This window comes from Ranitomeya variabilis, chromosome 4, assembly GCF_051348905.1.
Source record: "Ranitomeya variabilis isolate aRanVar5 chromosome 4, aRanVar5.hap1, whole genome shotgun sequence".
NCBI classification, from domain to species: domain Eukaryota; kingdom Metazoa; phylum Chordata; class Amphibia; order Anura; family Dendrobatidae; genus Ranitomeya; species Ranitomeya variabilis.
In genome coordinates this window covers 319180497-319206915 of record NC_135235.1, presented here as the reverse complement: position 1 = coordinate 319206915, position 26419 = coordinate 319180497, and the positions used below count along the sequence as shown (strand labels likewise).

The 26419-nt window shown below is 44.9% G+C and overlaps 1 protein-coding gene across 1 annotated transcript in view; it reads right to left on the bottom strand.

The window, feature by feature from the left end:
* The window catches only part of TREH (trehalase), a 77033-nt gene extending 52385 nt beyond the window's left edge, over positions 1-24648 (bottom strand). Inside the window, exons 1-2 of the mRNA XM_077250466.1 lie at positions 24459-24648; positions 504-621 (exon numbers count right to left, since the gene is read on the bottom strand). Of these exons, the coding sequence (XP_077106581.1) occupies positions 504-621; positions 24459-24505 (165 nt within the window). The 5' untranslated portion in view covers positions 24506-24648. The remainder of the gene's footprint in view (positions 1-503; positions 622-24458) is intronic.
* Between the last annotated feature and the right edge of the window lie 1771 nt (positions 24649-26419).

Below are 26419 nucleotides of genomic sequence, written 5' to 3'. Positions count from 1 at the left end.
GAGCGGACATAACTCCTCCCTGTCTGCTATGCACAGAACTAATACCCTGCAATGCAAAAGTATTGATGAGTATCAGATCAGCGATCAGAGCAGGGAAAGTTGATGTCCCATGCAGTAAAGGCCTTAAATATAGGACTAGAGATAGCGCTTACAGGTCTTTAGCTAATACAAAAAAAAAAGTATAAATAAATACCGTCCCAGCTATGTCCAGTGAGCACTAGAGTAGGCAGGTTTCAGATATCAGATACAGAAAAATTAATAAAACATGGTAGAATTATAATAAATCCCCCCAGCTAATTTTTATAGGTTTCGTCGTTTTGCTTGGTTAACACCAAATCAGACCTTGCTTATCCTATATTGGTCTTTCTCTTAAAAAAAAAATAGTAACATAATATTACAGCAATCACATCACATCATTTTGTTCTATAATCCAGCTGGCCTAGAGGTTTTCATTTGGATGGCAATATTGAGTTATAGGATTGCTAGAATCAATGTCGGCTCACCGTGTCTGCAGCGTTGCTCCTCCCGGGTGCGCGGCAGTAAGATGGTTCTGATTCCAAAACATCAGATATACCCGAAGTCCCGCACTCCTGATCACTGGTCTCTTTATTAAACCCTTGCCTATATCCAAGCAAATAAAAACAGGTTAATCGGACACCATCCCTCTCCTATGAGTCTTGATTTGTAGATCTTCTGCAGCAAAAAAACAAAATGTTGGCAGGAAAAACGCTGCATAAAATATGTGCATTATTAAATTATTATTTTTTCTTTTTACCGTACTTGTATTTTTTCCTATACATTTGAAAGTGGAAATTCCCTGGAAAAAAACACTGAAAGAATTGACAATCTGCAGGTTTGATATATAAAAAACCCCAAACCTTTTGACTGTTCAAATCAGCAAAGGAAAATTCAGCAGATTTCAGAAGTCTCTTTCAGTTTGCTGGTACTGTAAAATGTTCATTATCTCAGCCTGACACTGCACAGGGCGTTTTCTCATTCAATATTTCCCCAATGTATGGAGTTTGTCACGACTGCTGAACACAAGATACATTGTTTATGTAAACACAAGAGATTATGATCAGGAAACACCTTGCACAAAGGACAGTTCTGGATCATGTCATAGTAACCGTTATGCTACAACCATAATCCATCAATGCCAATATATGAGATAATGCCGATGTTTAATCCCCAGGACACTCTGGTCTCTGATGTGAAGATCCAGGATGCAGCCGGATCAGCAACCGTTATTTTCTATTTCCTCTTTGCTGCTAATATTAAAAAGTAGTCTTTGGTAGAATATAATTTTTTGAGGGTTTCTTGAGGATCTCATTACTTGGCAGTACCCCACCGCTCTGCTCAGAATTAAAGAGCATAAATCATATTAAAAAAAAAAAAAAAAGTTTACTTTAACTTTTTCAATCCCAATCTCTCTGACTTGTGTTGTTCATTATGCTGATCTGTGACACGCTTTCACACCGATGATCCATTATTTGCATTTTCTTTTGTACGGTCAGAAATCTGTTTTTATTTTATGTTTTTTGGGGGGCATGTGGTATAGCCCGCATTTTTTATATCACATTCCTCGTATGGAAAAGTTTATGTCTGCTGTGTTCATTTATGTAGGACCTAAAACTATGAGTAATCTGTGCTATGTAGAAAAGTAAAAGCTTGGCACAGCCACAAAATAAAGGACCATTGAATTGCAGGACTCGTGGACGCCGTGGCTCTCCTCTTTATAAATACAGGAAAGATAAATATCTTGGTACCGTGTTTGCCAGTAGATAGAAAAATATTATACAAGTAATTTCAGGTCCATGGTGCTTTGATCATGCATACAAAAATGTTTGGCCACAGGTATAGATCCATTCTTTTTTCTCTTATTGTATGGCGATGAGAGTTCATCCTTGTCCTCAGTTTCTGCCCTGTCTCCCCCACATACAGACCCCCAGTTGGACATTTAGTACAAATGATTAGGTACACCACATTAGAAGTGACGCAGCTGAATGTACCTGGTATCTTGTAGTCCTGATGTGAGTTGGGGGTCTTTATCTTGTCCGTGGTCATTATAAATGGACAGGTTTTACATTTTTTCTGGTTGCAAGGAAAGGTTCCTGCAGCTGTTGGAGAGGACAGGGAGCTTCTGACATTGATGCTTCTTAGATTTGGGGGCTGCCTAAAACACAGTAGTGGGGGGTCTGGAAAAATGGATTGTAGTCGGGCATCTTTTTGTAGTAAAGGTTGTAATTTCCGTGCAGCTCCCCTTAGCACCTCCAGATTTGGATTGTAGGTAACTACTAGAGGTACCCGGTTATTTTCTTCTTTAGTTTTGTAATGTAGCAGGTGATTCCTTGATATTCTGGTGGCTCTTGTGATCTGGTTTTCAATTGTTCTTGGACGGTAGCCCTGATTCAAAAAGGTCTTTCTGAGGCGACCAAGGTGTTCATCTCTATCCATTGGGTTGGAACATATACGATTGTATCTGATGCCTTGGCTGTAGACAATGGAGTTTTTTATGTGTTTTGGATGGAAACTGTCCCATTTAAGGTATGTTGGACGGTCGATTGGCTTCTGATACAGTGATGTCTCTATTTTATTGTTCTGCAGCTTAATGATGGTGTCCAAAAAGTTAATTTCAGTACAGGAGTAGTTGAGTGTCAAGTTGATGGTAGGGTGAAATTGATTAAACTGTTCATGGAACGTCTTTAGCTGTGGCTCAGACTCCGTCCAGATGATTAAAATGTCATCAATGTAGTGGTAGTAGGCCAGAGGCCTGATGGGATATGAGGAAGAAAGAGCAAAAACTGAGAACAAGGATAAAATCTCACCGCCATACAATAAAAGAAAAAAGAATGGATCTACCTGTGGCCAAACATTTTTGCATGCCTGATCATAGCACCACGGACCTGAAATTACTTGTATTGAAAGGTAGCTTCAAATCTCAGAGAGACAGGAGAATCTGGGATTATAAACTGATGACGACCTTTGACATACTTAGTGCAGGAATGAATGTGTCGCATGAATTTATGTCTTTTTACATCAATTAAGGAATTTGCACTTCAGACCATGTGGGGTCATCATAACAGAACCAGACCCGAATCAGAGGACAACAAAACATTCACTCCTAATATAGGAACTTTCCAATATTTATGGACACAACTGTTTATCACTTATCACTCTCCCATAATGACAGTTCTGTGCTGTGTTATGTATAAATATGTGACTCTTCAGAATTTGCTTAAGGCTAGTTTCACACTAGCGTTTACCTGATCTGCGGCAGGCTGCGGACTTCCTCCGTGAAGCCCCGCCCTCGGCCGCACCTCCGCCGCTAGCACCGCCTACTTCTGCATGCGGCCCGCATGCGACCTCCGTACCTATCTTTAACATTAGGTACGCAGGTCGTGCCGCTGTATGCGGATGCTGCCGCATGCGTCATTTTGACGATGCGGCGACCAGCGTAGGACGCAGCCTGTAGCATTTTTTTTTCCGCATCGTCAAAACGACGCATGCGGCAGCATCCGCATACAGCGGCACGACCTGCGTACCTAATGTTAAAGATAGGTACGGAGGCCGCATGCGGGCCGCATGCAGAAGTAGGCGGAGCTAGCGACGGAGGTGCGGCCGAGGGCGGGGCTTCACGGAGGAAGTCCGCAGCCTGCCGCAGATCAGGTAAACGCTAGTGTGAAACTAGCCTTAGTCTATGCCTGATGAAGGGACCTGTGTAGTCTCGAAAGCTTGCAATTTGTTACCATCTTTTCAGTTAGCCATTAAAAGGTATCAACCACTGAGGACTCTCAATTCTAAATATTTTTCTACTTATAAATATACGGTATTTGGTGTCTCTAATCGTAATGACCTACGCAAAGATCAGATTATTTACGGGAATCAGTAAATGAAAAAATTGCGTGAAAGAGAAAAAAGATCAATTAAACCCATAAAAAAAGTAATAAAAATGTAACGTTGAGGTCACGCACACAGGGAGCATAAATGCAGCTTTTTTAACTGCTTTTTTTTTTTTCTTCAGGTGTCCTCATCACACAACTCAGTAACGATCTTCTCTAATTATTACGTGTTCCCTCATATTGGAAACGTTTTTGGTGCAGATGTGAATCCGCATTTTTAATACTACAGAAAAGCTTTGATTCTGCACTTACAAATGCAATGTCATTTTGTTGTTTTTTTTTATTATTTTTTTTGCAGAACAAGCCTATAAAGAAAAAATGCACCAAACCATAGAGTTCATCAGCGTCTCTAGACACACCGAGGGCGGAGATTTCATGGAATCACATCCACTTTGCTTAGACATTTAGACCATGTTCACATGTAGTGTAAATGCAGCGTTTTTTTCAATATTTTTTTTTGCACTGAAATTCTGCTGTGTTTAAGTGTCCAAGCAAATGGGATTTATTTTAATGAAAATTGCAACCCCTGTGGTCTACAGACACTGATGAATTGTGCGTCTTGGTACTTTTTTGCTTTTTTTTTTCTCTCTTGTCTATGTCTATGTAGAGCCTGAAAAAAAAAAAAAAAGTAGAAAACTGCGGTTGCTTTTTTTAAGTGCAGAATCAAAGTTTCTGTACTATAAAAAACAAACAAACAAAAAAAAAACACACATTAGAAACGCAGCTTCACCAGAAATGTATCAAATGAGGGCAAAAGGCTGGAAAAAAAAATGCAGCAGTAATTAAAGATTGCGATTGTGTAGTTTAGTCTGCAGTGTGATCCCTAGAAGTGTGTTCTAAAAGTGTGGATTACATTAGAATTAAAACCTGAAAGATGTATACAGACTGCGCCCTGCTACCTGCCACCATCGCACTCTAACAAGCATCTCTATTCTTCCAACAGGTATGTTCACCCAGCTCTCCTGCTCTCCTGCTATGAAGTGCACATAATACATCACCCAGCTTTGCACATAGACTTCCCTCTGCTCTTTGCTTTCATATGGTATGCCTTTCAGCTAACCCCAGCTTGACCTGTGTTATTTATGACATTGTTTACTTAGGCCTGATTGTATGCATCTGGTCCACCCTTAATTCTCTGACCAAGATGAGCAGAGACCACTCCTCTCTGCTCCACACCTGAACGCACTTAGTTTTCCATATATTGCATAGCACAAGTCTGCATGACTTTAGTCTGCAGTGTGATCCCTAGAAGTGTGTTCTAAAAGTGTGGATTACATTAGAATTAAAACCTGAAAGATGTATACAGACTGCGCCCTGCTACCTGCCACCATCGCACTCTAACAAGCATCTCTATTCTTCCAACAGGTATGTTCATCCAGCTCTCCTGCTCTCCTGCTATGAAGTGTGTCATGATCTCTGCAGGCAGAGATCATAGCAAGCCTATAGAGGGACAAGCTCTCGGAAGATGGAACTATACTGACCATGAACTAAGCCTGCCGCGCAACTAGAAATAGCCAGGTAGCATTTCCTATTTATCGCTAGATGCCCAGCTCTGGCCTAAGACCTAAATAGCTAGCAGAGGGAAAAATAAGACCTGGCTCACCTCTAGAGAAATATTCCAAAGAAGACAGTAGCCCCCCACATATAATGACGGTGAGTTCAGATGAAACAACAAACGCAGCAGGAAAATAGTCTTAGCAAATTTGAGGTCCGCTTACTAGATAGCAGAAGACAGATAGTATACTTTCATGGTCAGCAGAAAAAACACTAACAAAACACCATCCAGAGATTACCTTAAACTCTGGCATTAACTCATAACGCCAGAGTAGCAATCCCTGATCAACGAGAGCTTTCCAGACACAGTAACAAAACTTCAGCTGTGAACTGGAACAAATAGGCAAAACAAAACATGGACAAAAGTCCAACTTATCTAGTAGTAGTCTAGAAGCAGGAACAAGCACTGAGAGGCATCAGATAACATTGTTGACCGGCAAGAAACCACCAGAGAAATGAGCTTAAATAGCGACACCCACTACTGATGGAACCAGGTGAAACAGGAAAGAGGATGACAAGTCCAATTCCCCAAGCGGCCACCGGGGGAGCCCAGAATCCAAATTCACAACAGTACCCCCCCCTCAAGGAGGGGGCACCGAACCCTCACCAGATCCACCAGGGCGACCAGGATGAGCCCTATGGAAGGCACGAACAAGATCAGAAGCATGAACATCAGATGCATTGACCCAAGAATTATCCTCCTGGCCGTAACCCTTCCAGTTGACCAGATACTGGAGTCTCCGTCTGGAAACACGAGAGTCCAAAATTTTCTCCACAACGTACTCCAACTCACCCTCAACCAACACCGGAGCAGGAGGCTCAACTGAAGGTACCACAGGTACCTCATACCTGCGCAATAACGACCGATGAAAAACGTTATGAATGGAAAAGGACGCAGGGAGGTCCAAACGGAAAGAAACAGGATTAAGAATCTCCAATATTCTATAAGGGCCGATGAACCGAGGTTTAAACTTAGGAGAAGAGACCCTCATAGGGACAAAACGAGAAGACAACCACACCAAATCTCCAACACAAAGCCGAGAACCAACACGACGATGACGGTTGGCAAAACGCTGAGTCTTCTCCTGGGACAACTTCAAATTGTCCATAACCTGCCCCCAGATGTGATGCAATCTCTCCACCACCGCATCCACTCCAGGACAATCCGAGGATTCCACCTGACCGGAGGAAAATCGAGGGTGAAACCCCGAATTACAGAAAAACGGGGACACCAAGGTGGAAGAGCTGGCCCGATTATTGAGGGCGAACTCTGCCAATGGCAAAAAAGCAACCCAATCATCCTGGTCAGCAGAGACAAAACACCTCAGATATGTCTCCAGGGTCTGATTAGTCCGCTCGGTCTGGCCATTAGTCTGAGGGTGAAAAGCAGACGAAAAAGACAAATCTATGCCCATCCTAGCACAGAATGCCCGCCAAAATCTAGACACAAACTGGGTACCTCTGTCAGAAACAATATTCTCAGGAATACCGTGCAATCGGACAACATTCTGAAAAAACAGAGGAACCAACTCAGAAGAAGAAGGCAACTTGGGCAGAGGAACCAAATGGACCATTTTAGAGAAACGGTCACAGACCACCCAGATGACAGACATCTTCTGGGAAACAGGCAGATCTGAAATAAAATCCATCGAGATGTGTGTCCAAGGCCTCTTAGGAATAGGCAAGGGCAACAGCAGTCCGCTAGCCCGAGAACTACAAGACTTGGCCCGAGCACAAACGTCACATGACTGCACAAAGACTCGCACATCTCGTGACAGGGAAGGCCACCAGAAGGATCTTGCCACCAAATCCCTGGTACCAAAAATTCCGGGATGACCTGCCAATGCAGAAGAATGTACCTCAGAGATGACTCTGCTGGTCCAATCATCCGGAACAAACAGTCTATCAGGCGGACAACGATCCGGTCTATCCGCCTGAAACTCTTGCAAGGACCGCCGCAGATCAGGAGAAACGGCCGACAAAATTACTCCCTCCCTAAGGATACCTGTGGGTTCAGAATTACCAGGAGAGTCCGGGTCAAAACTCCTAGAAAGGGCATCTGCCTTAACATTCTTAGAACCCGGTAGGTATGACACCACAAAATTAAAGCGAGAAAAAAATAAAGACCAGCGCGCCTGTCTAGGATTCAGGCGTCTGGCAGTCTCAAGATAAATCAAATTTTTGTGGTCAGTCAATACCACCACCTGATGCCTAGCCCCCTCGAGCCAATGGCGCCACTCCTCAAACGCCCACTTCATGGCCAAAAGCTCCCGATTCCCAACATCATAATTCCGCTCTGCGGGCGAAAATTTGCGAGAAAAGAATGCACAAGGCCTAATGACGGAGCAGTCGGAACCTTTCTGCGACAACACTGCCCCAGCTCCGATCTCCGAAGCGTCAACCTCAACCTGAAAAGGCAGATTCACATCAGGCTGACGCAACACAGGGGCAGAGGCAAAACGGCGCTTAAGCTCCTGAAAGGCCTCTACAGCATGAGGGGACCAATTAGCAACATCAGCGCCTTGTCTGGTCAAATCAGTCAGTGGTTTAACGACATCCGAAAAACCAGCAATAAATCGGCGGTAAAAGTTGGCAAAGCCCAAAAATCTCTGAAGACCCTTAAGAGAGGAGGGCTGAGTCCAGTCACAAATAGCTTGCACCTTGACGGGATCCATCTCAATGGAAGAGGGAGAAAAAATATACCCCAAAAAGGAAATTTTCTGGACCCCAAAAACGCACTTAGACCCCTTCACACATAAAGAATTAGACCGCAGAACCTGAAAAACTCTCCTGACCTGCTGGACATGAGAGTCCCAGTCATCAGAAAAAATCAGAATATCATCCAGATATATTATCATAAATTTATCCAGAAAATCGCGGAAAATATCATGCATAAAAGACTGGAAAACTGAAGGGGCATTAGAAAGACCAAAAGGCATGACCAAATACTCAAAGTGGCCCTCGGGCGTATTAAATGCGGTCTTCCACTCATCCCCCTGCCTGATCCGCACCAAATTATACGCCCCACGAAGATCAATTTTAGAGAACCACTTAGCACCCTCTATACGAGCAAACAAATCAGTAAGCAATGGCAATGGGTATTGATACTTAACAGTGATCTTATTCAGAAGCCGATAATCAATACATGGTCTCAAAGAGCCGTCTTTTTTTGAGACAAAGAAAAACCCAGCTCCCAAGGGAGAAGAAGATGGACGAATATGTCCCTTTTCCAAAGACTCCTTTATATATTCCCGCATAGCAGCATGTTCCGGCACAGACAGATTAAACAAACGACCCTTTGGATATTTACAACCCGGTATCAAATCTATGGCACAATCGCACTCACGGTGCGGAGGTAACGACCCAAGCTTGGGTTCGTCAAAGACGTCTTGATAATCAGAGAGGAACTCAGGGACTTCAGAGGGAATGGACGACGAAATAGAAACCAAAGGTAAGTCCCCATGAATACCCTTACATCCCCAGCTCAACACAGACATTGCTCTCCAGTCCAAGACTGGGTTGTGAGACTGCAACCATGGCAATCCCAGTACCAAATCGTCATGTAAATTATACAGCACCAGGAAACGAATAATCTCCTGGTGATCCGGATTGATACGCATGGTTACTTGTGTCCAGTATTGTGGTTTATTATTAGCCAATGGGGTGGAGTCAATCCCCTTCAGAGGAATAAGAGTCTCCAAAGGCTCTAAATCAAAACCACAACGATTGGCAAAGGACCAATCCATAAGACTCAGAGCGGCGCCAGAGTCAACATAGGCGTCCGTGGCAATGGATGACAAAGAGCAAATCAGGGTTACAGACAAAATAAACTTAGACTGAATGGTGCCAATGGAAACAGACTTATCAGGCTTCTTTGTACGCCTAGAGCATGCTGATATAACATGAGTAGAATCCCCACAATAGAAACACAATCCATTCTTCCGTCTAAAATTCTGTCGCTCGCTCCTGGACAGAATTCTATCACACTGCATACTTTCTGGCGTCTTTTCCATAGACACCGCCAGATGGTGCACCGGTTTGCGCTCCCGCAGACGCCTATCAATCTGAATAGCCATTGTCATGGACTCATTCAGACCTGCAGGCACAGGGAACCCCACCATAACATCCTTAACGGCATCAGAGAGACCTTCTCTGAAAGTTGCCGCCAAGGCGCACTCATTCCACTGAGTAAGCACAGACCATTTACGGAATTTTTGGCAGAAAACTTCAGCTTCGTCTTGCCCCTGAGATAGTGCCATCAAAGTTTTTTCTGCCTGAAGTTCCAAATGAGGTTCCTCATAAAGCAAGCCCAAGGCCAGAAAAAACGCATCCACATCGCGTAACGCAGGATCCCCTGCTGGCAATGAGAAGGCCCAATCTTGAGGGTCACCCCTGAGCAAGGAAATCACAATCCTAACCTGCTGAGCAGGGTCTCCAGCTGAACGAGACTTCAGGGACAAATAAAGCTTACAATTATTTCGGAAATTCTGGAAGCTAGCTCTATTCCCTGTGAAGAACTCCGGCAAAGGAATTCTCGGCTCAGATACCGGAGCATGTACCACAAAATCTTGTAAATTTTGTACTTTCGTGATGAGATTATTCAAACCCGCAGTTACACTCTGGAGATCCATTATTGTCAGGTGCACACAGAGCCATACAGAGATTAGGAGGAGAGAGAGAAAAAAGACTGCAGCAAGGCAGACTGGAGGAAAAAAAAAAAAAAAAAATTCCAGCAGACTTCTTATAACTCTCCTTTCTCAACCTGGGTCTTTAACACTTTATTGGCCGGTCAAACTGTCATGATCTCTGCAGGCAGAGATCATAGCAAGCCTATAGAGGGACAAGCTCTCGGAAGATGGAACTATACTGACCATGAACTAAGCCTGCCGCGCAACTAGAAATAGCCAGGTAGCATTTCCTATTTATCGCTAGATGCCCAGCTCTGGCCTAAGACCTAAATAGCTAGCAGAGGGAAAAATAAGACCTGGCTCACCTCTAGAGAAATATTCCAAAGAAGACAGTAGCCCCCCACATATAATGACGGTGAGTTCAGATGAAACAACAAACGCAGCAGGAAAATAGTCTTAGCAAATTTGAGGTCCGCTTACTAGATAGCAGAAGACAGATAGTATACTTTCATGGTCAGCAGAAAAAACACTAACAAAACACCATCCAGAGATTACCTTAAACTCTGGCATTAACTCATAACGCCAGAGTAGCAATCCCTGATCAACGAGAGCTTTCCAGACACAGTAACAAAACTTCAGCTGTGAACTGGAACAAATAGGCAAAACAAAACATGGACAAAAGTCCAACTTATCTAGTAGTAGTCTAGAAGCAGGAACAAGCACTGAGAGGCATCAGATAACATTGTTGACCGGCAAGAAACCACCAGAGAAATGAGCTTAAATAGCGACACCCACTACTGATGGAACCAGGTGAAACAGGAAAGAGGATGACAAGTCCAATTCCCCAAGCGGCCACCGGGGGAGCCCAGAATCCAAATTCACAACAGAAGTGCACATAATACATCACCCAGCTTTGCACATAGACTTCCCTCTGCTCTTTGCTTTCATATGGTATGCCTTTCAGCTAACCCCAGCTTGCCCTGTGTTATTTATGACATTGTTTACTTAGGCCTGATTGTATGCATCTGGTCCACCCTTAATTCTCTGACCAAGATGAGCAGAGACCACTCCTCTCTGCTCCACACCTGAACGCACTTAGTTTTCCATATATTGCATAGCACAAGTCTGCATGACTTTAGTCTGCAGTGTGATCCCTAGAAGTGTGTTCTAAAAGTGTGGATTACATTAGAATTAAAACCTGAAAGATGTATACAGACTGCGCCCTGCTACCTGCCACCATCGCACTCTAACAAGCATCTCTATTCTTCCAACAGGTATGTTCATCCAGCTCTCCTGCTCTCCTGCTATGAAGTGCACATAATACATCACCCAGCTTTGCACATAGACTTCCCTCTGCTCTTTGCTTTCATATGGTATGCCTTTCAGCTAACCCCAGCTTGCCCTGTGTTATTTATGACATTGTTTACTTAGGCCTGATTGTATGCATCTGGTCCACCCTTAATTCTCTGACCAAGATGAGCAGAGACCACTCCTCTCTGCTCCACACCTGAACGCACTTAGTTTTCCATATATTGCATAGCACAAGTCTGCATGACTTTAGTCTGCAGTGTGATCCCTAGAAGTGTGTTCTAAAAGTGTGGATTACATTAGAATTAAAACCTGAAAGATGTATACAGACTGCGCCCTGCTACCTGCCACCATCGCACTCTAACAAGCATCTCTATTCTTCCAACAGGTATGTTCATCCAGCTCTCCTGCTCTCCTGCTATGAAGTGCACATAATACATCACCCAGCTTTGCACATAGACTTCCCTCTGCTCTTTGCTTTCATATGGTATGCCTTTCAGCTAACCCCAGCTTGCCCTGTGTTATTTATGACATTGTTTACTTAGGCCTGATTGTATGCATCTGGTCCACCCTTAATTCTCTGACCAAGATGAGCAGAGACCACTCCTCTCTGCTCCACACCTGAACGCACTTAGTTTTCCATATATTGCATAGCACAAGTCTGCATGACTTTAGTCTGCAGTGTGATCCCTAGAAGTGTGTTCTAAAAGTGTGGATTACATTAGAATTAAAACCTGAAAGATGTATACAGACTGCGCCCTGCTACCTGCCACCATCGCACTCTAACAAGCATCTCTATTCTTCCAACAGGTATGTTCATCCAGCTCTCCTGCTCTCCTGCTATGAAGTGCACATAATACATCACCCAGCTTTGCACATAGACTTCCCTCTGCTCTTTGCTTTCATATGGTATGCCTTTCAGCTAACCCCAGCTTGCCCTGTGTTATTTATGACATTGTTTACTTAGGCCTGATTGTATGCATCTGGTCCACCCTTAATTCTCTGACCAAGATGAGCAGAGACCACTCCTCTCTGCTCCACACCTGAACGCACTTAGTTTTCCATATATTGCATAGCACAAGTCTGCATGACTTTAGTCTGCAGTGTGATCCCTAGAAGTGTGTTCTAAAAGTGTGGATTACATTAGAATTAAAACCTGAAAGATGTATACAGACTGCGCCCTGCTACCTGCCACCATCGCACTCTAACAAGCATCTCTATTCTTCCAACAGGTATGTTCATCCAGCTCTCCTGCTCTCCTGCTATGAAGTGCACATAATACATCACCCAGCTTTGCACATAGACTTCCCTCTGCTCTTTGCTTTCATATGGTATGCCTTTCAGCTAACCCCAGCTTGCCCTGTGTTATTTATGACATTGTTTACTTAGGCCTGATTGTATGCATCTGGTCCACCCTTAATTCTCTGACCAAGATGAGCAGAGACCACTCCTCTCTGCTCCACACCTGAACGCACTTAGTTTTCCATATATTGCATAGCACAAGTCTGCATGACTTTAGTCTGCAGTGTGATCCCTAGAAGTGTGTTCTAAAAGTGTGGATTACATTAGAATTAAAACCTGAAAGATGTATACAGACTGCGCCCTGCTACCTGCCACCATCGCACTCTAACAAGCATCTCTATTCTTCCAACAGGTATGTTCATCCAGCTCTCCTGCTCTCCTGCTATGAAGTGCACATAATACATCACCCAGCTTTGCACATAGACTTCCCTCTGCTCTTTGCTTTCATATGGTATGCCTTTCAGCTAACCCCAGCTTGCCCTGTGTTATTTATGACATTGTTTACTTAGGCCTGATTGTATGCATCTGGTCCACCCTTAATTCTCTGACCAAGATGAGCAGAGACCACTCCTCTCTGCTCCACACCTGAACGCACTTAGTTTTCCATATATTGCATAGCACAAGTCTGCATGACTTTAGTCTGCAGTGTGATCCCTAGAAGTGTGTTCTAAAAGTGTGGATTACATTAGAATTAAAACCTGAAAGATGTATACAGACTGCGCCCTGCTACCTGCCACCATCGCACTCTAACAAGCATCTCTATTCTTCCAACAGGTATGTTCATCCAGCTCTCCTGCTCTCCTGCTATGAAGTGCACATAATACATCACCCAGCTTTGCACATAGACTTCCCTCTGCTCTTTGCTTTCATATGGTATGCCTTTCAGCTAACCCCAGCTTGCCCTGTGTTATTTATGACATTGTTTACTTAGGCCTGATTGTATGCATCTGGTCCACCCTTAATTCTCTGACCAAGATGAGCAGAGACCACTCCTCTCTGCTCCACACCTGAACGCACTTAGTTTTCCATATATTGCATAGCACAAGTCTGCATGACTTTAGTCTGCAGTGTGATCCCTAGAAGTGTGTTCTAAAAGTGTGGATTACATTAGAATTAAAACCTGAAAGATGTATACAGACTGCGCCCTGCTACCTGCCACCATCGCACTCTAACAAGCATCTCTATTCTTCCAACAGGTATGTTCATCCAGCTCTCCTGCTCTCCTGCTATGAAGTGCACATAATACATCACCCAGCTTTGCACATAGACTTCCCTCTGCTCTTTGCTTTCATATGGTATGCCTTTCAGCTAACCCCAGCTTGCCCTGTGTTATTTATGACATTGTTTACTTAGGCCTGATTGTATGCATCTGGTCCACCCTTAATTCTCTGACCAAGATGAGCAGAGACCACTCCTCTCTGCTCCACACCTGAACGCACTTAGTTTTCCATATATTGCATAGCACAAGTCTGCATGACTTTAGTCTGCAGTGTGATCCCTAGAAGTGTGTTCTAAAAGTGTGGATTACATTAGAATTAAAACCTGAAAGATGTATACAGACTGCGCCCTGCTACCTGCCACCATCGCACTCTAACAAGCATCTCTATTCTTCCAACAGGTATGTTCATCCAGCTCTCCTGCTCTCCTGCTATGAAGTGCACATAATACATCACCCAGCTTTGCACATAGACTTCCCTCTGCTCTTTGCTTTCATATGGTATGCCTTTCAGCTAACCCCAGCTTGCCCTGTGTTATTTATGACATTGTTTACTTAGGCCTGATTGTATGCATCTGGTCCACCCTTAATTCTCTGACCAAGATGAGCAGAGACCACTCCTCTCTGCTCCACACCTGAACGCACTTAGTTTTCCATATATTGCATAGCACAAGTCTGCATGACTTTAGTCTGCAGTGTGATCCCTAGAAGTGTGTTCTAAAAGTGTGGATTACATTAGAATTAAAACCTGAAAGATGTATACAGACTGCGCCCTGCTACCTGCCACCATCGCACTCTAACAAGCATCTCTATTCTTCCAACAGGTATGTTCATCCAGCTCTCCTGCTCTCCTGCTATGAAGTGCACATAATACATCACCCAGCTTTGCACATAGACTTCCCTCTGCTCTTTGCTTTCATATGGTATGCCTTTCAGCTAACCCCAGCTTGCCCTGTGTTATTTATGACATTGTTTACTTAGGCCTGATTGTATGCATCTGGTCCACCCTTAATTCTCTGACCAAGATGAGCAGAGACCACTCCTCTCTGCTCCACACCTGAACGCACTTAGTTTTCCATATATTGCATAGCACAAGTCTGCATGACTTTAGTCTGCAGTGTGATCCCTAGAAGTGTGTTCTAAAAGTGTGGATTACATTAGAATTAAAACCTGAAAGATGTATACAGACTGCGCCCTGCTACCTGCCACCATCGCACTCTAACAAGCATCTCTATTCTTCCAACAGGTATGTTCATCCAGCTCTCCTGCTCTCCTGCTATGAAGTGCACATAATACATCACCCAGCTTTGCACATAGACTTCCCTCTGCTCTTTGCTTTCATATGGTATGCCTTTCAGCTAACCCCAGCTTGCCCTGTGTTATTTATGACATTGTTTACTTAGGCCTGATTGTATGCATCTGGTCCACCCTTAATTCTCTGACCAAGATGAGCAGAGACCACTCCTCTCTGCTCCACACCTGAACGCACTTAGTTTTCCATATATTGCATAGCACAAGTCTGCATGACTTTAGTCTGCAGTGTGATCCCTAGAAGTGTGTTCTAAAAGTGTGGATTACATTAGAATTAAAACCTGAAAGATGTATACAGACTGCGCCCTGCTACCTGCCACCATCTCACTCTAACAAGCATCTCTATTCTTCCAACAGGTATGTTCATCCAGCTCTCCTGCTCTCCTGCTATGAAGTGCACATAATACATCACCCAGCTTTGCACATAGACTTCCCTCTGCTCTTTGCTTTCATATGGTATGCCTTTCAGCTAACCCCAGCTTGCCCTGTGTTATTTATGACATTGTTTACTTAGGCCTGATTGTATGCATCTGGTCCACCCTTAATTCTCTGACCAAGATGAGCAGAGACCACTCCTCTCTGCTCCACACCTGAACGCACTTAGTTTTCCATATATTGCATAGCACAAGTCTGCATGACTTTAGTCTGCAGTGTGATCCCTAGAAGTGTGTTCTAAAAGTGTGGATTACATTAGAATTAAAACCTGAAAGATGTATACAGACTGCGCCCTGCTACCTGCCACCATCGCACTCTAACAAGCATCTCTATTCTTCCAACAGGTATGTTCATCCAGCTCTCCTGCTCTCCTGCTATGAAGTGCACATAATACATCACCCAGCTTTGCACATAGACTTCCCTCTGCTCTTTGCTTTCATATGGTATGCCTTTCAGCTAACCCCAGCTTGCCCTGTGTTATTTATGACATTGTTTACTTAGGCCTGATTGTATGCATCTGGTCCACCCTTAATTCTCTGACCAAGATGAGCAGAGACCACTCCTCTCTGCTCCACACCTGAACGCACTTAGTTTTCCATATATTGCATAGCACAAGTCTGCATGACTTTAGTCTGCAGTGTGATCCCTAGAAGTGTGTTCTAAAAGTGTGGATTACATTAGAATTAAAACCTGAAAGATGTATACAGACTGCGCCCTGCTACCTGCCACCATCGCACTCTAACAAGCATCTCTATTCTTCCAACAGGTATGTTCATCCAGCTCTCCTGCTCTCCTGCTATGAAGTGCACATAATACATCACCCAGCTTTGCACATAGACTTCCCTCTGCTCTTTGCTTTCATATGGTATGCCTTTCAGCTAACCCCAGCTTGCCCTGTGTTATTTATGACATTGTTTACTTAGGCCTGATTGTATGCATCTGGTCCACCCTTAATTCTCTGACCAAGATGAGCAGAGACCACTCCTCTCTGCTCCACACCTGAACGCACTTAGTTTTCCATATATTGCATAGCACAAGTCTGCATGACTTTAGTCTGCAGTGTGATCCCTAGAAGTGTGTTCTAAAAGTGTGGATTACATTAGAATTAAAACCTGAATTGAACCTGAAGGGAACTGAAGGTAACTGGCCTGTCACTGTAAACAATGTTTCTGTTTGTTGTCACTTTTACCCCTATAATCCTTCACTTTCTGCTACCTCCCCCAATCCCCACACCAAGTAAGGAACTGTTCATCTCCTCTTCAATCCTCCCCATCCATCTCACCTCCTCCTCAGAACTGTTCCTTAACATACAATCCTCTGTCTCAAAGCACAGGCAGCCCCCTCACGCCCTCTCCTGCTCCCACCTGCTAACACTATCTCTGCTCCTTCTCACTGCTGGTGATATTTCTCCAAATCCTGGTCCTCCTCACCATATTCCCACAGTCATTTCTACCTCCCTCCCACGCTCCATCACAAACTTCCGTAACCTCTCTAACCTTATACCCATTCACCCAGCCTCCGCTTCCCCAGTCTCACTAACAGGAGCTCTGTGGAACGCTCGCTCTGTCTGTAACAAGCTTTCCTACATCCATGATCTTTTTGTTACTACCAAACTTTCCTTCCTTGCCATCACCGAAACCAGGCTCACCCCTTCTGACACAGCCTCTCCTGCTGCACTCTCTTATGGTGGCTTCCACCTTTCTCACACACCCTGCCCCAGCAGCAAGCATGGCGGAGGAGTTGGTTTTCTCCTGTCAGATGACTGCTCCTTCACCCCAATCCCACTGCCACCCTCTGTTACCCTCCCTTCCTTTGAGGTGCACTCTGTGCGCATCTACTCCCCCTCCAACCTCCAACTGGCTGTCATTTACCGCCCCCCAGGGCCAGCCACCATCTTCTTTGACCACTTCACCACCTGGCTACTTCATTTCCTTTCTGCAGACATCCCCACTATCATCATGGGCGATTTCAACATCCCCATTGACACCTCCCTCTCAGCTGCCACTAAACTTCTATCTCTCTCTTCCTCCTTCGGCCTCACTCAATGGTCTTCTGCAGCCACTCACAAAGATGGTCACACACTGGACCTCATCTTCACCCGCCTCTGCTCCCTATCTAACCTCTCTAACTCCCCTCTTCCACTCTCTGACCACAACCTTCTCACATTCTCATCTCTCTCCACTCCATGTCTAGAGTCCCCACCCCACAAACTTTCACACCCTCGCAGAAATATTAAACATCTTGACCTACATTCATTCTCTGAATCCCTCCTCCCTCTCACAGACATAAGTTCCATACACAATGCGGATGACGCTGCCGCTCTATATAACACCACAATAGCTGTAGCTTTGGAATCTGCTGCCCCACTTACACATACCAAAGCTCGCAAAATCAACAGACAGCCCTGGCACACCAGCCTGACCAAAGAACTGAGGCGAGCTTCCAGGGCTGCTGAGCGCAGATGGAAAAGATCCCACTCCAACGACCACTTCATCGCATTCAAACAGTCCCTCACTACTTTCAAGGCCACACTCGCCACAGCTAAACAAACCTACTTCTCATCTCTCATATCCTCCCTGTCTCACAACCCTAAACAGTTATTCAACACCTTCAATTCTCTCCTCCGTCCCCCAGCACCTCCCCCCTCCCCACTTATCTCTGCTGAAGACTTTGCCTCATTCTTCAAGCAGAAGATTGATAACATCAGAGACAGTTTTGGTCAACAACCCCCAGAGCCCTTCCTCCCAACTTCCCTACCCTCCCCCTCCAAAACCAACTTCCCCACCATTACAGAAGATCAACTCTCCACTCTGCTCTCAAGATCGCATCTCACCACCTGTGCACTTGACCCGCTCCCATCCCACCTCATCCCAAACCTCACCACAATCTTCATCCCAACCCTAACCCATCTCTTCAACCTATCATTAACAACTAGTGTTGAGCGATACTTTCCGATATCGGAAAGTATCGGTATCGGAAAGTATCGGCCGATACCGTCACAGTATCGGAATCCAATCCGATACCGATACCCGATACCAATACAAGTCAATGGGACTCATGTATCGGACGGTATTCCTGATGGTTCCCAGGGTCTGAAGGAGAGGAAACTCTCCTTCAGGCCCTGGGAACCATATAAATGTGTAAAAGAAAGAATTAAAATAAAAAATATCGCTATACTCACCTGTCCGACGCAGCCGGGACTTCAGCGAGGGAACCGGCAGCGTTGTTTGTTTAAAATTCGCGCTATTACTTGGTTACGTGAATTCCCGGCTTGTGATTGGTCAGGTCGGCCATGTTGCCGGGACGCGGACCAATCACAGCAAGCCGTGACGAAATTACGTCACGGCTTGCTGTGATTGGTCCGCGTCCCGGCAATATGGCCGCCCTGACCAATCACAAGCCGTGACGTCACGGGAGGCTGGACACGCGCTCATTTTAAAATGGGCGCGTGTCCAGCCTCCCGTGACGTCACGGCTTGTGATTGGTCAGGGCGGCCATATTGCCGGGACGCGGACCAATCACAGCAAGCCGTGACGTAATTTCGTCACGGCTTGCTGTGATTGGTCCGCGTCCCGGCAATATGGCCGACCTGACCAATCACAAGCCGGGAATTCACGTAACCAAGTAATAGCGCGAATTTTAAACAAACAACGCTGCCGGTTCCCTCGCTGAAGTCCCGGCTGCGTCGAAGAGGTGAGGATAGCGATATTTTTTATTTTAATTCTCTCTTTTACACATTTTAACATTAATGTTGTTGCGATACCCGATATCCGATACCACAAGAGTATCGGAATCCCGGTATCGGAATTCCGATACAGCAAGTATCGGCCGATACCCGATACTTGCAGCATCGGAATGCTCAACACTATTAACAACTGGTGTTTTCCCCTCAAGCTTTAAACATGCCTCCATCACACCTATCCTCAAAAAGCCCTCTCTTGACCCATCCTCTGTATCTAGCTATCGCCCTATATCACTTCTCCCCTATGCCTCAAAACTACTGGAACAACACGTCTACCTTGAACTGTCCTCCCATCTCTCTTCTTGCTCCCTCTTTGACCGCTTACAATCTGGCTTCCGGTCACACCACTCCACTGAAACTGCCCTAACTAAGGTCACCAATGACCTCTTAACCGCCAAGAGCAAGCGACACTACTCTGTTCTCCTCCTCCTCGACCTGTCGGCTGCTTTTGACACAGTGGACCATTCCCTATTATTACAGACCCTCTCATCCCTTGGCATCACAGACTTGGCCCTATCCTGGATCTCATCATACCTAACAGACCGGACATTCAGCGTCTCCCACTCACACACCACCTCCTCACCTCGCCCCCTATCTGTCGGAGTCCCACAAGGTTCAGTCCTTGGGCCCCTGCTCTTCTCCATTTACACCTTTGGCCTGGGACAGCTCATAGAATCTCATGGCTTTCAGTATCACCTTTATGCTGATGACACACAGATCTACATCTCTGGACCAGATATCACCTCCCTACTAACCAGAATCCCTCAATGTCTGTCCACTATTTCATCCTTCTTCTCCGCTAGATTTCTGAAACTTAACATGGACAAAACAGAATTCATCATCTTTCCCCCATCTCACGTGACCCCCCCAACGAACCTATCCATTACAGTACACGGCTGCCCACTCTCCCCAGTCCCACAAGCTCGCTGCCTCGGTGTTATCCTTGACGCTGATCTCTCCTTCAAACCACATATCCAAGCCCTTTCCACTTCCTGCCGACTTCAACTCAAAAATATTGCATGAATCCGTTCATTCCTCAACCAAGAATCTGCAAAAACCCTAGTCCATGCCCTCATCATCTCTCGCCTTGACTACTGCAACCTCCTGCTCTGTGGCCTCCCCTCAAACACTCTCGCACCCCTCCAATCTATTCTAAACTCTGCTGCCCGACTAATCCACCTGTCCCCCCGCTATTCTCCGGCCTCTCCCCTCTGTCAATCCCTTCACTGGCTCCCCATTGCCCAGAGACTCCAGTACAAAACCCTAACCATGACGAACAAAGCCATCCACAACCTGTCTCCTCCTTACATCTGTGACCTCATCTCCCGGTACTTTCCTACACGCAACCTCCGATCCTCACAAGATCTCCTTCTCTACTCCCCTCTTATCTCCTCTTCCCACAATCGTATACAAGATTTCTCTCGCGTATCGCCCCTACTCTGGAACTCTCTACCGCAACATATCAGACTCTCACCTACCATCGAAACCTTCAAAAAGAACCTGAAGACCCACCTCTTCCGACAAGCCTACAACCTGCAGTAACCACCGATCGACCAAACCGCTGCATGACCAGCTCTATCCTTACCTACTGTATCCTCACCCATCCCTTGTAGATTGTGAGCCTTCACGGGCAGGGTCCTCTCTCCTACTGTACCAGTTATGACTTGTATTGTTCAAGATTATTGTACTTGTTTTTATTATGTATACCCCTCCTCACTTGTAAAGCGCCATGGAATAAATGGCGCTATAACAATAAATAATAATAATAATAATAATAATAATAATAGTTTAGTGAACATCCTACAGAAATTGTTAACATGAAATGGACACTCAAGGGTATTTGGTGCTGGAAGGGGGAGATGGGATATTATATCCTTCAAAGGAGCATACAGGCCTTTGTACAGTGGAGGTATTAATACTTTTTATGGGACACTTTAATTTTTGGGGGATGGAGTGATCATAGTAATGAGACAGTTTTTTAAATATTGGGGTCAGTATTCTACAGTATGCCTCAGGTGTATGCAGAGTGGGGTGTTTTTGAAGGTTGGGAATAGATTGGAGACTTCACTAGAAATGTGAGAACTGTTTTTGTTGTAATCTGTGCAGACGAGTTGTGGCTGGAGAAGTGGTAATGGAGGTCTGGGCGACATGGAAGAAATGGGAAAAGTGAGTGACCCAAATCAGAAAGATCGTCAGCTGTAAGGGTATGTTTCCACGTTCAGGAAATGCTGCGTGTTTGACGCTGCGCAGAGCCGCAGCGTCAAACACGCAGCGTCCAGATGTTACAGCATAGTGGAGGGATTTTATGAAATCCCGTCTCCACTATGCGTGGTAACACGCATCCGTCGGCCCTGCGATTCCGGACATGCGGCACGTCTTTTAAGATCGCAGCATGTACCTTGCGGTGACCCTGCGCCGCCGCAAGGTAAAACACAGGGCCCTATGTGTGGGGTGTGATGATGTCGGATGTGTGCAATGAATACATCCGGCATCATCGCGTCACAGAAGGGGGTGGAGCTTAGGGTGGAGCGGGTTTGCAGCTCCGTCCAAACCGCCGGCCATCCTGAAGGTGGACACGTACCCTAAGTCACTATATATAACTGTACTGTACTCATGTGTATGTTCTGCGGGACTGGTATCTACCAATATACGGTTACAGTAAGGTGGTAATATTGCTCTTTTTAGTAGGTTTTTTTAAAAATTTTTATTTAGTAGCAGCTAAATTTGTTTCAGTCATTATATAGTAGAAGTGTATGGATGTCATTGGTCTCTGTATAGTGTTTTGTTATGTAAAGGTAATGGTCATATTACCGTATATACCGTACTCGTGTATAAGCTGAGATTTTCAGCACAATTTTTTGTGCTGAAAACGCCCCCCTCGGCTTATACAAGAGTCAATTGTCCAGAACGCTGGCGGGGGAGTGGCGTGGAGCAGCGGGTGACAGGAGCCGGAGGCTGTGGCACAGTGACAGATGCAGCCGCAGCTGCCGGCTATCAGAAGACATTATACTCACCCTCCGTCGCTGCATCTCCGTTATCTGGTGCCGGCATCTCTCCTCTGCTCAGCAGTCATGTGGTACCGCTCATTAAGGTAATGAATATGGACGCGTCTCCACTCCCATAGGTGTGGAGCACATATTCATTACCTTAATGAGCGGTACCACGTGACCGCTAAGGAGAGGACAGCCACTGGTGCCGTGACAACGGAGATGCAAGCGCGAGGAGGGCGAGTATGGCAGGGAGGGGAGGCAATGTGAGCATACATAAAACCAGGGGAAGGGGTGGCTCTGAGCCATGTGGGACCGGTGGAGCTGAGCCATGCGGGACTGGGGGAGCTGAGAAATTCGGGACTGGGGGAGCCGTGCATACAACAGGGGGAGCCACACATACCAGGACAGCGACGGGGGAGCCACGCATGGCAGGACAGGGATGAGGGGACAATGCATACCCGGCTTATACTCAAGTCGGCTGATACTCGAGTATATATGGTGTATTATATTATGTATTTGCTGTGCAGTGGTGATAGTGGTAGACATTGAATAGTTTTGTTTTGGTCTTCTATAGTAGTAATTTTGATAATATTGGTCTTTGCATTGTGTATATATATATATATATATATATATATATATATATATATATATATATATATATATATATATATATATACTCTTTTAAATGGCTATAGGGGGGTTAGATGGGGAGTATTGATGAGCGAGTATACTAGTTGCTCGGGTTTTTCCGAGCTTGCTCTGGTGTCCTCTGAGCATTTTGGCGTGCTTGGAGATTTAGTTTGTCAACACAGCTGCATGATTTGCGGATTCCCTAACAAACAGGCAATCCCTGCATGTGTTCAGGCTGTCCAGCAGCCACAAATCATGCAGCTGTGTTGACAAAAACTAAATCTCCGAGCACACCGAAATACTCGGAGGACACCCGCCCGTTCCCCACACCTGAATCTGATTGAGCACATCTGGGTCATCATGTCTTGCTCCATCCACCAACATCACGTTGCACCACAGACTATCCAGGAGTTGGCGGATACTTTAGTCCAGGTCTGGGAGGAGATCCCTCAGGAGACCATCCACCGCCTCATCAGGAGCATGCCCAGGCGTTGTACAGTAGAGAGGTCATACAGGCACATGGAGGCCACACACACTACTGAGCATCTTTTCCTTGTCATGAGGCATTTCCACTGAAGTTGGATCAGCCTGTAATTTGATTTTCCACTTTGATTTTGAGCATCATTTCAAATCCAGACCTCCATGGAATATTCATTTTGATTTACATTAATAATTGTTATGTTTTATTGTTCTGAACACATTGCACTATGCAATGAATAAAAATTTGCAACTGGAATATTTCATCCAGAGATATGTAGGATGTGGGATTTTAGTGTTCCCTTTATTTTTTTAGATATATATATACACACACACACACACACACACACACACCTCCTCCTGGATCTCCCACTGCTCTGAGCACCCGCACATGTCAGCACAGCAGTTGCCATGTAGTCACGTCATCTCACCCCCTGTCAGAAGCAAAGGGGGAATGATGGGGAGCGTGATGCCCCCTCTCTCATCATTGCTTTCCACTGATACATAGTGTCTCCCTGCTCCACCGCCAAGTATAACTGTATGGGTGTGCTGCGCACGCTGATACAGTTAACAGTAGCGTAGCTCCAGGTGGGCCCCTCAGAGCGCAGAGCTACTGGCTAGACCTCAAAATAACAGTACATGCAAGACAACCCAGGAATCTCACAGAACTGGAAGAATTTTCCAAGGAAGAATGGATGAAAATCCCTCAAACAAGAGGTGAAAGACTTCTGGCTGGCTACAAAAAGCATTTACAAGCTGTGATACTTTCACATGTATAGTATTGAAAGTGAAACCATATTCGTAAGTGAATAACTTCTTCTAGTGCAATAAACCTCATATAGAAGAGAGTGCAGGGAAAGCTCTTATAGCAGGACAATGTCCAGAACTCTGGTCACTGACTGCACAGAAGTCATAGATTACAGAAGGAATGGATGGATGGATGGATATCGCTTGGGTAATACTTACATGGTTGAGCGACACAACAGGAGGAGGGGGAAGCAGTAAGCGAACATTCCTAACCAGCTAGCAAGTCAGCCATGTCTACACACAGGGGTGGCTGCAACAGCCGATCTGTCATGTGATTGCTGGTACATCTAGGAAGAGACTAACCCTGGGCTGGAATATTCTCTGCAACAGGGTGTAAGGTTTCAACACAAAAGGATATATAGTTTGGAGGGTGTGTATCCAGATTCCCTTTGGTTAACCCCTTCATCCCTCAAGCCTGTTTTCATGGCCATGACAATTCTGACCACTGTCACTTTATGAGGTTATAATTCTAGAACGCTTCAACAGATCCCACTGATTGTGAGACTGTTTTTTCGTGACATATTGTACTTCATGATAGTGGTACAATTTGAACACTATAACTTGCGTTTATTTGTTTAAAAAAAATGGAAATTTGGCAAAAATTTAGAAAATGTAGCAATTTTCAAACTTTTAATTTTTATGCCCTTAAACCAAAGAGTTATGCCCCACAATATAGTCAATAAATAACATTTTCCACATATCTACTTTACATCAGGTCAATTTTTGAAACAATTATTTTTTGGTGGGAAGTTATTAGACCTAAAAGTTGACAATCAAGTTCTTATTTTTACAACAAAATTTACAAAACCATTTATTTTTCAGGGACCACATCACATTTTGAAGTGACTTTGAGGGTCCTATATGACAGAAATACTTAAAAGTGACACCATTCTAAAAACTGCACCCTTCAAGGTGCTCAAAATCACATTCAGGCCGGCGTCACACTCGGCGTAAGACAATACGCCACGTATTATACGTCCGTACTACGGCCGAAATACGGTGAAATGTTCCCAAAATAGTGATCCGTAGTCAGGGTGTGTCAGCGTATTTTGCGCATGGCATCCTCCGTATGTAATCCGTATGGCATCCGTACTGCGAGATTTTCGCGCAGGCTTGCAAAACCGACATCTAATGGATTTATGTGCTCAAATGTTCATTAAAACATATATACAGTATATATATATATATATATATATGTCATTGAGACACATATATATATATATATATTCTGTATTTAGATTTCATTCAGCGCGATATCTTTGAACAGCCGGTAATTCAATTGCCGGCTTTTCATTTCTCCTGCACAAACCCGACAGGATATGAGACATGGTTTACATACAGTAAACCATCTCATATCCCCTTTTTTTTTTGCATATTCCACACTACTAATGTTAGTAGTGTGTATGTGCAAAATTTCAGCGCTGTAGCTGCTGAAATAAAGGGTTAAATGGCGGAAAAAATTGGCGTGGGCTCCCGCGCAATTTTCTCCGCCAGAATGGTAAAGCCAGTGACTGAGGGCAGATATTAATAGCCAGGAGAGGGTCCATGGTTATTGGCCCCCCCCGTGGCTAAAAACATCTGCCCCCAGCCACCCCAGAAAAGGCACATCTGGAAGATGCGCCTATTCTGGCACTTGGCCACTCTCTTCCCACTCCCTGTAGCGGTGGGATATGGGGTAATGAAGGGTTAATGCCACCTTGCTATTGGAAGGTGACATTAAGCCAGATTAATAATGGAGAGGCGTCAATTATGACACCTATCCATTATTAATCCAATTGTTGGAAAGGGTTAAAAAACACACACACACACATGATTAAAAAGGATTTTAATGAAATAAACACAGCGGTTGTTGTAATAATTTATTGTTCTCGCAATCCATTTCCAGGCCCTCGCTTGGCAAAATAATAAACGCACAAGATACATACTTTCTGATGTCAGATCACGTCCCACAAAGTAATCCATATGAAGGGGTTAACTAATATTACAGGCACAGCTGCGATAAACCACTCGCTCGTGCCTGTAATCCCCGGGTGCTGAAAGGAAAGCAGTGATCTGTACTTACATTGAGTCGCGGTGATGCGCCCTCTGGTGGATGTTCTCATGAACTGCAGCCTGGGAAC